We start from the raw sequence: 13,089 nt of genomic DNA, 5'->3' as shown, positions 1-13,089 counted from the left end.
AATAAGATGTAGCAGCAGCACATATTTGGGCACTTGGAACATGATGATCCAACATGATGTATGATCCATGTATTAAAAGTTTTTAATTTCAGGTAACTTTTTCTGAAATCACAGGCCTTGTTGTTGTTGTTGTTGATGTTGAGAATAACCTAATTATATGAGAAGCTCACAAATCTGAATGAGTTTCAAGTTCAGAAGTGGGATCATAAGAGACAGAAAGATTCGAAGTTCAAACATCTCGCATACATACTTCCATTACCTTAACAACATGGTTAAACATAGATATCAATACAAATATAACAGATAGAAACTCTTCTTAGACATCATTTTTAATGGCAGAACTGTATCCAGTTTGATCATCATAGTACTTAGACCACAGCATCACGCCTCCATACTTGGCAGAACCTTTGATGGCAGGGAGTACTTGAGAAGTAAGATCGGATATAGGGATAAATCCGCTACCAGCTGCCTCAGGTGATGCTGGGAGTCCTAAGAAAATTTTGGTAGCCGGAACATCGTTAGTCCATTGCTTCCATGCTTGTTCAAGGTTTGTAACATCACCATCTGTGCATTGGCATTGAGGGTTGTTATAGAATTGTACCCAAACATAGTCAAAAAGGCCAGTTTTAAGGGCACCCCCAACCCAAGCATCAGGGAATGGACACTGAGGGGCTGCTGTCAAGTATACTTTCTTGCCTTGTTGGCTATACCCGGAGAGATACTTGGCAAGATCATCCCAATGTTGGTTCGTTCCACCTTCAATATCAAAATCAATTCCGTCCAAAATGGCATCACCGAAAGGTCGAGAGGCCGATTGTCCCCCCAAGAAATTGTTCCACAAGTAGGCCGCAACCTGTCTGGCATCGTCGGATGAGGCAAGGAAATAGCTCCCTGCTCCTCCTCCTAGTGAAAGTATTACTTTAATCCCTTGTGCTTGACATGATTTGATGTCTGAGCTTAAATTAGTGCATCCATTGCTATAAGGATCACAATGACCAGCAAGGTTGATCATTGGAGTCTGGCCATTGCCAAATGTTGGAAGGAATGCTAAGTTCACAAAGTCATAGTTGCCGGTTGCACATGTCTCTGCCAATGTGCCCTCGTCACTGTTCTGACCCCAGTAGATTGCAATGCCACCGGCATCGATACCGGTAACTAGCACCAGAATCACTGAGGTGGTAAATGCAAGTAATATTGCAGACTTAATAGCCATCTTTCTTTGCTAGTATTGGAATCGTTTTGTATGCTTAAAGTGTTCATCAAAGCATCCTTTTATAGGTGAAAATGCTTATCAGAAACCAAATAAGATATTAAATTCTTTGAATGACTGCTCAAATATACAAGAAATGAACCTTTTTCAAGGCATTGTTCGCTATTTTGGTGGCTTATGATTGTCTCTTTTTCCTTTAAATTGTTGCTGTTAGATTGGCATTGTCAGTTTGTCATATTAGACATAGATATATATTTACATTGCATTAAATGTAATTGCTGATAATTTTATTTATCATTTTCAATATATTGGACGGAGATATATCTTTTAGAATATAAAATTTAAACTGATAAAATTAAGGGTGCAGATTAAATTTTAAACTCATTTGACTCTTGCTTTGTCACTGTAAGTATATAGAGTATGATGATACTAAGCCATTGTCTGTATACAAACAAAACCTTCATAGATGACAAAAGCTACAAACATTGAAGTATATGTACATGAATTAGTAGCCAATAAAGTGGTCATCAACTCGCCGTTCAATTGTAAAAAATTATATGCAAAGTAATGGCAAGAGTATGAGCGTATGATCCCAAATAATAATAATAACTAGTATGGTTCCATACGACGTTTCGTCATGGTCCATTATTTTTTTTTGATCAAACTATAGAGTAAAAATTTGAAAGAGAGGATATTAAAAGTTTGAATGGGGCTGCGTTTTTCAACTGTAAGAGCCGATGTTGTGAAGTAAAATCCGACAGATTCATATTGGAAAAAGCTAAATAGATGGAATGAATGAGCTGCCATGAGTAAGGAGAATGTCAACGGTGGAGTATTTATAGGAAGTTGTTATTATAGGGCTAAACAGGGGTGTTTGGAGAGGCAATAATACTACAATGAAACCTCCTAAGGCTACAAATAATAAAAGTAACGAAGCATGTTCCGAGGAATTTGCGGAAGGAGGGAAAGGCCAACGTTGAAGGACGAAAGGAAGAGGCTGGTGATGGGAGACTTAAAAGTCTAAAGCAAATCAATTTGATAAAATTATGCCAAATTAAAACAAATAATTAAATCTTAAATTCACAAAATCAGAATCAAGCTGCTCAAGGAGAAGGATTGGGTGAAACAGCACCCACAAAAGTGCAATGATTCCATACTTTATGCACTTTTTGATAAAAGTACCGATGTATCAATATTTTTGAAGGAAGGGAGTCCAAGAGTTCTCTTCACCAATGCTTCATGATATACTAGACCCAAATTCGCAAGCTGATAACATTCATTCGTGACAGTTCCCAACTTTCAATATGCTATTGAAAACTTGGATAATACAATGCAAGTTCATCTTGCTCTGATTCTAACAATCATTTGCCTAGTTTTGGATCAACATCTCCTGCATTCACTGCTCCACTTGCCATTATGACCACAATTGCTAGTGTACCATAAACCTTCAAACTTGCCATTGCAGCCTATAGGAAATTAATGGTTTTATTTTTATTGTGCTTGGCAGGAAACTTTTGGTGTTGCTACAACAATTTGCTGACAACGACAAGGTTCATTTATAGGCTATGATAATGGAGGCGACATGTAGTTAATTAAAGCCCCTCGGAAGAATTTAAGTACACTTCATTTATCACTTGACGTTTTTGTTTTTTTTTTTTTTAAAAAGAAAAACTTAAGTCAATTGAGGTTCGCTGCCCGCTGGTGGGTTGTCAGCTATCCATGGTTAGCTGTAATGTATAGTTCGCTGAAATGTTGGCTCCAGTGTCAGGCATCATTTGAGTATACATGAGGTCCACAAGGTTTGCAGCCTGAACTCAATGTTGCGATATTGCTCTGTTGAAATTGCGATATTTAGTAATTGTCTCCAAAGTCGCTTCCAGCATAAGCCATGGCCACTGCTTCGTCTATTTTTGCCTTTTTAACTTTCATTTGTTACCAATGGTTTGCGACGACTTTGGTAAGTTTAGATAGAACCTGGATGAGAAGCATAAATGCTTCTAAAAGGTTTTAAATCTAATTTGTTCTATGCATGGTCCAAACCTAAATTGTTGTTGAATGATTTCTATTCAGTGATGAGTTAAAATTGTAGTTGCTTCGACAAGTAATTTGATGTCACACATTTGGATTTGACGATCAGGTTAAATATGGGATGTCACAATATGTGTATTATGTAAATTTATTTTTCAAGATTTTAGTATTCTTTTCTAGTTTGGTTTCTATTTTATAAAAGTTACAAGACCATGAGAATAGCATTTGCTTTGATTGCAAATATTGGAGAGTTTCTATAACATCCCTCACCAATCTTGACATCTAGTCCAAATGGAAGATACCATCAGAGAATAAATATATTGCAAAACAAATCTTGAATTTTTTTTAAAGAAATCAAACTTTGAAATAGTTTAATAGAACCATTGGATTTAGATCCATAAAACTATTTAGAAACATTTAGTGGATGGTTGGAAATGTTCGAGATTAAGGGCCAGTTCTTCATTGCTTTTGAAAAGTGCTTTTAAAAAGTGCTGTGAAAAAGTGCTTTTGAGAAGTATTTTTGAGAAGTGTTTTAGAAAAATTTAAGTGTTTGATATTGCTGTCAAAAAGTACTTTTGAAAAGTAAAATGTTCATTTTAGACATGATATTATAAAGTAATAAATATATATTTAAATAATGTTCAAATTAGTTAATATTATGATATTTTAGTAAAAATATAAAAAATAATTTATTATAACTTATTGTTAATATTTTAATATATAATATTAATTTTAAATATTTCTAAGTAATTAATATTAATTATTTATTAAATTTAATTTGAATATATAAACTATATTTAAATATTTAAATATAATAATTAAATATTTGTAATTAGATATTGGCACAATTGTATCATTTTAAAAATATTTTTATTTTTAATTAATGCTTTTAACACATTTGTAAAACTCATATTAAATAACCAAGAAAGAGAACACAAAATAATAGCATCAAATACATTTTAAATCAAAAAGTAAGGTTAAAAAGGTAAAATAACAGTCAAAAGTGCTTTTTGGCTGAAAAAGCTAAAATTTACTGCTTTTTCATCTCTAAAAAAGTTCATCCCAAAAGTTAAAAAAGTTGCCTCAATGATATGTATTCTTCATTGCTTTTAAGAGAAAAGCACTTTTTTTAGCAAAAGTTTATCCCAAAAGCAATGGAGAACACACCCTAAGTATGAACTTTGGTGGGCTGAAAACATTATTAATTGTGCAATGATACAAAATCAAGAGTTATGTATCTATACATATATAATGTGTACTGATACTTTAAGTAAGGTGTCGATACGTAAGTCACAATTTATTAACGAATTATAAAAATATGTCGCATTGACCATAACCATGAATCAATACCACACATCCATATGAACTTTTCACTAAACATCCGCTAACTAAGCATGAATCATATTTAAATTATCAACATTTCTAAGCTAAATCAAGCAATTTAAACACATATAAAAAAAAAAAGTGAATTAAGCTAGCACAAACGGAAAACCATCAAGCCTCAATGATATTCCCATTTCCTTTGCTTTTGGTATTCCCTCCACTGTTTTTTGCTTCAAATTAACATTGACATAATAAATCAAGTTAGAACAACAAGAATTAACAATCAATGCCACTAAAATCGACACTACAGGAAACTAGACTTTTAGCGGCGCTTTTTTTAGCCTTTAGCGGCGCTTTAGGGCGCCACTAAAACTTTTAGCGGTGCTTTCTAAAACGCCGCAAAAAACTCCGCTATAAGTAACGCCACAAAAATTTATGGCGTTTATTGGAAAAAAATGCCGCTAAAGGTCAAGGCTTCTAGCGGCGTTTGTGGGAAAAGCGCCGCTAAAGGTCAAGGCTTTTAGCGGCGTTTGTGGAGAAGCAGCTAAAGGTCAAGGCTTTTAGCGGCGTTTAGGAGAAGCGCTAAAGGTCTAGGCTTTTAGCGGCGCCAGGAGAAGCGCCGCTAAAGGTCTAGGCTTTTAGCGGCGTTTTTTTGGAAAAGCGCCGCTAAAGGTCAAGGCTTCTAGCGGCGCTTTTTCTACAAACGCCGCTAATTTTGGCAGATTTGTAATATTTTTTTTCACCAATATCCATCCTTCCCGCATTAAAATCCAACCAAATACAACAAATATAATATAAAATGCACCAAAAACAGTAAAGTTAACATAAAAATACAACCAAAAACATTAATTCTAAATGATACTTCAAATTTAACTAAAGATATATGATATAATTAATAAATAAAGTATAATTTAAAATATTTTTACAATAATGTTAAACGTGACAAAATTTAAAACATTCTTACAATAAGAAAACTAATGTCTAAGACAAGCTTTTGCGATTGTTGAAACATATGCATCATCTCTTTGTCAGTAGTTGGAGGTCATCGTACTTTTTGCTCGCTCGCTACCATCGCCGTGCCTCGCCTCTCTCGCTGCTGCCGCCTCCCTCTCTCTGCCTCCGCTCTAAGTTGTTGCTGGAGTTCTTCATATTTTCGTTAAACCTCGGCAATTTGCTCAACCGTGTTCGCTTGCATCCGAGCTATCGATCTCTTAACCTCTCGAACTTGACTTGAGCTTGATTTAGGAAGGCATGTATTCTTGGGAGCCGGATCCAAAATATTGGGTCGGGTAACACAGATCCTTGAAATCAAACCCGGCGTACCTTTCAGACCCAAAACTTCAGTGATAATTCTATTATCAATGTTCTCAAGATTATCGAACTATCACTCAAGCAATCGCTTCATATTCCGCCTTCTTCTCCTTTAGTTTCTCCTAAAAATCAATTAAAGAGTTAGAAACAAAATATATAATAAAAAGAAATGCAACATAACTTAACATTTTTTAAAACTACTAATGATGAATTGAATTAAACAATTATAATTAAAGATTATAAATATTTAGAATAAATCAAATATTATTAAGTGAATATACCATAATTTCTCCAGCTTCGGATGTCATAGGAGATCCATCTTTCTTCCTATGCGTAATCTCAAAAAGTCAAGGCGTCCAACTTTTGTCCGGATTTGACTTCCTACAATATAGTAGTAAGAATATTATTTAATAATAGAAAGTTATTAATATTTGAAAGAATTAATAAATTCATAATACCTCGGCCTCACTCTGAAGCAAAACTTCTCGACTCATTGCATGCGTGAATTTTGTTTTTGCTCACGCTTGTTCCAACTCGCTCACGGTCCTACATAATAAAATTATTATTACGTATATAGTAAACACTATATATAAGAGTTTGGAAATACGCAATACCTCTCCTTTCTTTGAATTCCAAAATCTAACCGCATCTTCCCATTGATACCTCAAAGATTCTGGCGGAACATTTCTCGATTTTTCCTCGAGGCTTATGTCTTTTTAAAATATTGTTTCTTTAAAGTGCTTTTATTGTCTCTCCATCTTTTACCTAATGCCTTCTTGATATAATCATCGGAGACTTCTAAAGCAAATCTCTCCTAAAAAACATAAGTTTAGAATGTAAATATAAATGAAACTTAAACCAAAGTATTATAAATTGCATTCACATTTTGTTACCTTAATATTAGCGAGAGCTCGATTTTTGTTGCTATCGGGCATATGATGCCATGATTCGTAGTTGATGGGCAACATATTTGCATTTTGTGCTAAAATGCCCAAATAGCCTGCTAAAAGTCGAGCTTCAGATCCAACAGTGACCATGAGTATTTCTACTTACTTTAACACGCCGACAGGATCTAAGTCGATAAATCTCTAAGTAGCGTCGTCCTCGAACTCAAGGCGTCCCACCACTTTCAATTGAAAAATGATATACTATTAGTATATTAAAATTGACAAATAATTCAATAATAAAAGTCAACACATGTAAAATGAACATAATATTACTTTGAAATTCTTCAGCTCATCAAGTGTCTCCTAAGCACATTCAAGATCCAACAACCGCTCATTGTTCACTATTTCTTTCTTTCGAATTTGGAGTATTCGGACAATACTTAAATCTCGTACTCTTCTTCTACGCATTTTTCCCGCAATACACATAAAATAATTAAAGTTTTAGTAACAAATTACAACAATAGTAGTACATATAAAATAGTTAAATTATATAACATGATTAAAGATTAAAATTATAATATTACATATTATAATTAAAAATTGTAAAATCTTACTACATCATTATTCGTAAATATCTTCATCCACATCATGTCGAACCCATTGATGTTGTGTATTAGTACTAGGATATTTTCATCTAAGTTTTGTTCGAAAAGGTAATGTTTCGATCTTTCGACGATGTCATCTCTACTTCCATTACCCATTTCAAACAAGTCTCTAGGGTGTTCCGAGTACAACATACCAACTCGCATCGTTGGATCTTTCGAATAAAAACTTGTTTCACTTGAGAGGAAAATACATATGGCTCGTCCATCAATTGTTGTCCATGTGAATCAAGCGAGAGAAATTCAACATTGTAAAACCAAATTGATCTTCTTTAATTCCTCGAGCAGTATTAACATCAGCCCAATCACACCAAAATAAGACAACTTTCCATCTGCCATAGTAATCCAACTCAATAATGTCGGTAATAAGTCCGTAATACTCCACATTACCCTCAATCAGATTACTGTCCCTAGCACTAGCATAACTTGTAATTGAAGAATTAACAACAACTCCACAATTTTGAGTTCTCCTCATTCTCTCACGATACTTTGTATGAAATTTGTATCCATTGATGAGGAAGGCACTATATCTTTTTATTATTCTGTTCGGACCTTGGGAAAGCCATTTAACTTCGTCATTGACGTCCTTTCTACTCCAAACCTATTGAATCGAAAGTAAATTGAATAATTAACTAAATTTCGGGATTATATGTAACTTATTAACTTTAGTTACAGAAAAGATTCTGTGAATAACTTATTAATCTCTCGATGTTGCAATCTTCGAGAGCGTGCACGAGATCTCAAAATTTATTTGTACTCACTATGTTAAAAACAAGTGTATTTGGTTAGAAGATAAACAAATCAAAACGACAAATATGTGAGGAAATTTTAGAACTTACTTATGTAATCGGTTCAACTAAATCGTGGTGAAAAGTACATATCGATGTGCTTGTATCCACGATATATCATCTAATTCGCAATTTCAACTTTGCCGATTGGTTCTCCATAACTTTGGAATAAATAAGTTTCGCCAAGTTATGATCATTAAGCCCAAAGATTTCTATTTGGTGTATTCAATCGTGTTTCAACATCTTCTAAATATCTAGAACGAATGTCATGCACTCTCTCGCCAAGTAGCCTTCAAGAATTGATCCTTCGGATAACGCTTATTGCGACAATAAGATTTCAATTTGCTTAGGAACCTAAACACGATATACAATATTTATCAAAAGTTGTAACTAAATGTATAGACGCGAATAAATAAATACTTGAAAAATAAATTAGCACCTTTCTATTGGATACATCCATCGATAAAAAACCGGTCCACCAAGTATTGCTTCGTGAGGGAGATGGATTACCAAGTGCACCATAATAGTGAAGAAGGAAGGTGGAAAGATCTTCTCCAAATTGCATAAAGTCAAAGCAGCTCGATCATGTACTTTCTTAAGTTCTTCAACATCCAAAACTTTACCACAAATAGCTTTCATTATATTGGATAGTTCAATTATACAGGACGTCACATTTTTTGACATGCAGCACCGTAAAGCAACTGGGAGTAAATCTTGCATCAAGATGTGGTAATCATGTGATTTTAATGAATATAATCTTCAATCTTTAAGACTCACACATCGAGATATATTTGACGCATACGCATCTGGGACCTTTATATCCTTCAACACCATACAAAACACTTCTTTCTCTTCCTTTGACATTGAAAAAATAGAAGGCGGCAACCGATATTTCCCATTCGGAAGTACTTGAGGATGAAGATCACGCCGAATTCTCATGTCAACTAAATCAAGTCGACTCTGAAGATTGTCTTTTGATTTTCCATCGACATTCAAAATTGTCCCAATTATGTTCTCACAGACATTCTTCTCAATATGCATGACATCAAGATTGTGGCATAAAATATTATGCTCCCAATAAGGTAACTCAAAAAAAATACTTCTTTTTTCCACAAGTCCGCCTCATTAGGATCATCCTCTTCACGATTCATCATCGATTCATCCTCGATATTCTCTTTGATTTCGTGTTAGGTGGTTGATTCATCTTCCCATAACTAAAGTTGATATCTTTTAACATAAACAAGATTTCAGATCCAACATCTTTGAGGAGCTCCTCTCAGACTCTTCAAGAAGTCAAATAGAGTTCTCTCGAAATCTAAATTTATGATTTCCATCTAACCACCGACGATGACCCATGTAATAGAACTTCTTCCCATTGTACAACCACTTCGAACAAGTTTGCGCAGCACAACAAGGACAAGCATAACGTCCTTTAGTACTCCAACCCGATAAATTAGCATAAGCCGGGAAATCATTAATTGTCCACAATAAAGCTGCACGTAAATAAAAGTTCTCTTTTCTTAATACATCATATGTCTCAACACCCGACCATAATTGTTTTAACTCTTCAATAAGTGGCTGCAAATAGATGTCAATATCATTTCCGGGACCTTTCTCTCCAGGAATAATCATTGATAAAATATACGAAGATTACTTCATGCAAATCCATGGAGGAAAATTGTAAGGAACAAGCACCACAGGCCAAGTACTGTACGAAGTACTCATGATTTTAAATGGATTAAAGCCGTCAGCTGCTAGCCCAAGCCTCACCTTTCGAGGATCTCTTGCAAAGCTTGAAAATTTCAAGTCAAATGATTTCCAAGCTAAAGAACCCGCAGGATGTCTTAATAATCCATCATCGGTCCGTTGATCATTATGCCACCTCATAGATTCGGCCGTCTTTGATGACATGAAAAGCCGTTGAAGTCTTGGTATTAGGGGAAAGTATCGCAAAACCTTGACTGGCTTCTTTCTTAACTGTGCCCCACCTTCATCCGCATTCACATCTTCTGTATTCCCATTCATCCAACGAGACTTGCCGCAAACATTACAACACTGTTGGTTCTTCTGATCACCCCAGTACAACATGCAGTCATTTGGGCAACTATGAATTTTATCGTACCCAAGGCCCAAATCTTTTATTAGTCTCTTCATATCTTGACAAGATTGAGGGATTTTTGCAAAAGGAAACATCTCTTTCATAAACTGTAGCAGCATTGTAAAAGAATTTCCAGTTCACCCTTCCAAACATTTTAAGTGAAATAAACGAATGCAGAAGGACAATTTCGAATATTTTGATCCCTCGTAAAGTTCTTCGTTCATTTCATTAAGTAAATTGTAGAACTTCGCCGCTTCTTCATTTGGCTCCTCATAAGGTGCACTTGTTCCCGTTTCGCCAAAAATATTTCCACCAATATTACAATCATCGGATGCAATAAAGTTAGGTGGAAACGGTTACTCACCATGACTGTGCATATTAAATGCATCCCGCAACATACCTTCCATGTCATCTTGTCTAACATACTGATGGTAATCAGTATCAGGATAAGTCGGATTAATCGTTGAAGAAGTTCCACTAGATGTACACTCTCCATGGAAAATCCATTTTTTATACCCCCGAATAAAGCCATCAACAATTAGATGTTCGTAGACAACTTTACGAGTATGCCAATTGATGTTGCCACACTTCTTACACGGGCAAAGAATCATATTCTCTTGGCTTGCATTTTGAAATGCAAAATTCAGAAAAGTTTGTACTCCATTTCGATAGGCGTTGCTTACCCTTGACAATTTCATCCAACTCCTATCCATTTCGTAGTTCTTGAATTCTAAAGTTGATAATAAATTACATGTAAGTTGTTTATTATGTAAGTCTTAATATGATATATTTTTATGTTTTATGTAAGTTATGTAGATTATGTAAGTTATGAAATTTGAACTTTAAACTATATGCTTTTAAGGAAATTATTAGATTAAACTACATGTATTAGTTAGGTTATGTAAGTTGTTATGTACGTTATGTGAGTTATGTAAATTATGTAAGTTATGTGAGTTATGTAAGTTGTTATGTAAATTATGTAAGTTATATGAGTTATGTAAGTTATGTAATTTATTTAAGTAATGATCAATATTAATACTATTTTGATAAAATTAGTTATAAATTTTAAGATTCATCATACGTGGCGTTGTTACACCTAGGAGGATCCATTATATCTTATAGCTCGATATAAGGCAACCCGTCAGTTTCCAAACCTATATACTTTGAATCTTTAAAATATTTAAAATAAACTTGGAGAGAAGGTCACTATTGTTGTAATTTTAATGGACAAGCAAGCTATATGGTAATAAATATTCAATAGTAAATGAGTTGGATAGAATTTTTTCAAGTATTTTTGAATTTTTAAGATTCATCATACGTAGCGTTGTTACACCTAGGAGGATCCATTATATCTTATAGCTCGATATAAGGCAACCCGTCAGTTTCAACCTATATACTTTGAATCTTTAAAATATTTAAAATAAACTTGGAGAGAAGGTCACTATTGTTGTAATTTTAATGGACAAGCAAGCTATATGGTAATAAATATTCAATAGTAAATGAGTTGGATAGAATTTTTTCAAGTATTTTTGAATTTTTAAGATTCATCATACGTGGCGTTGTTACACCTAGGAGGATCCATTATATCTTACGGCTCGATATAAGGCAACCCGTCAAGTTTCAATTTATATACTTTGAATCTTTAAAATATTTACAATAAACTTGGAGAGAAGGTCACTATTGTTGTAATTTTAATGGACAAGCAAGCTATATGGTAATAAATATTCAATAGTAAATGAGTTGGATAGAATTTTTTCAAGTATTTTTGAATTTTTAAGATTCATCATACGTGGCGTTGTTACACCTAGGGAGGATCCATTATATCTTACTACTCGATATAAGGCAACCCGTCAAAGTTTCCAAATTTATATACTTTGAATCTTTAAAATATTTAAAATAAGCTTGGAGAGAAGGTCACTATTGTTGTAATTTTAATGGACAAGCAAGCTACATGGTAATAAAATTAATTCATACTTATTCATACTTAAGTTGAATCAAATAATAATTAAGTTGAATCAAATATAAAAACTTATTCATACTTATTCATTATAAAAACTTATTCATACTTATTCATACTTCAAATAATAATTAAGCTACAAGAATCGTGTCCGGTTCAAGTTTATTTAAAGGGCTCAAATTCATACATTTAAAGGGTGCAATTCATACATTAGATTAATGTTATGAAATAAAGGGTGTGCTTGTTTTTCTATCCCATAAAGGATTAGACATTTCAATCGCCAACCCTAAGGATGAAGAGAACTTTGCAAGGACTTTGAAGAGTAAGCCTATCAATTACAGTCCATATTCACTAATATAGCTATCATAGTTCCTAATGCATATATGATAAAGATACTCACAGTTTGATTAGTTAAACCTAGAAAAGCAATAACCAAATGCACAATCCCAAACTTATATTTTCTAAGAACAGGTGGGAATAAACAAATAAAATGATAAAAAAAGAATAGAAGCTACCGATTAACCACGTGCTTGAACCTAAAAACAAAGCAAGAAGACCAAAGATGACAGCAAAAACCGCATTCAAAATAGACAGGCAGCGAACTCCACCTATAGATTTCAGTTGGGAATATAGCATCCACTCCAATCAATGAAAGTAACATGCGCATATATATATATATATATATATATAAAATAGAGAGATGAAAACCAGCTTGAACTAGCAGTCAAGTAACTACAAAGAAAACTTGGCTAGCAAATGAAAGTATATTCAAGCAACTAACTTGTTATTGTTAATAGCTTTATAGTTAATAACTTTCAAAAGGAT

At 33.8% G+C, this 13,089-nt stretch overlaps 1 protein-coding gene across 1 annotated transcript; it reads right to left on the bottom strand.

Moving 5' to 3' along the window:
* Positions 1 to 316: 316 nt before the first annotated feature.
* Positions 317 to 1,213, bottom strand: LOC108460007 (acidic endochitinase-like). Its single transcript, XM_017759393.1, has one exon. The coding sequence runs from the start codon at positions 1,211 to 1,213 to the stop codon at positions 317 to 319; it is 897 nt and encodes a 298-aa protein (XP_017614882.1).
* Positions 1,214 to 13,089: the final 11,876 nt, after the last annotated feature.

Source organism: Gossypium arboreum, chromosome 5 (assembly GCF_025698485.1).
Source record: "Gossypium arboreum isolate Shixiya-1 chromosome 5, ASM2569848v2, whole genome shotgun sequence".
In the NCBI taxonomy this organism is placed as follows: Eukaryota; Viridiplantae; Streptophyta; class Magnoliopsida; order Malvales; family Malvaceae; genus Gossypium; species Gossypium arboreum.
The sequence above is the reverse complement of the archived record's forward strand: the minus strand, read 5'-3'. Positions and strand labels throughout refer to the sequence as shown.

Coding starts and splice junctions, on each gene's coding strand:
- LOC108460007 (XM_017759393.1), bottom strand. CDS start 1,213: ATGGCTATTAAGTCTGCAATATTACTTGCATTTACCACCTCAGTGATT.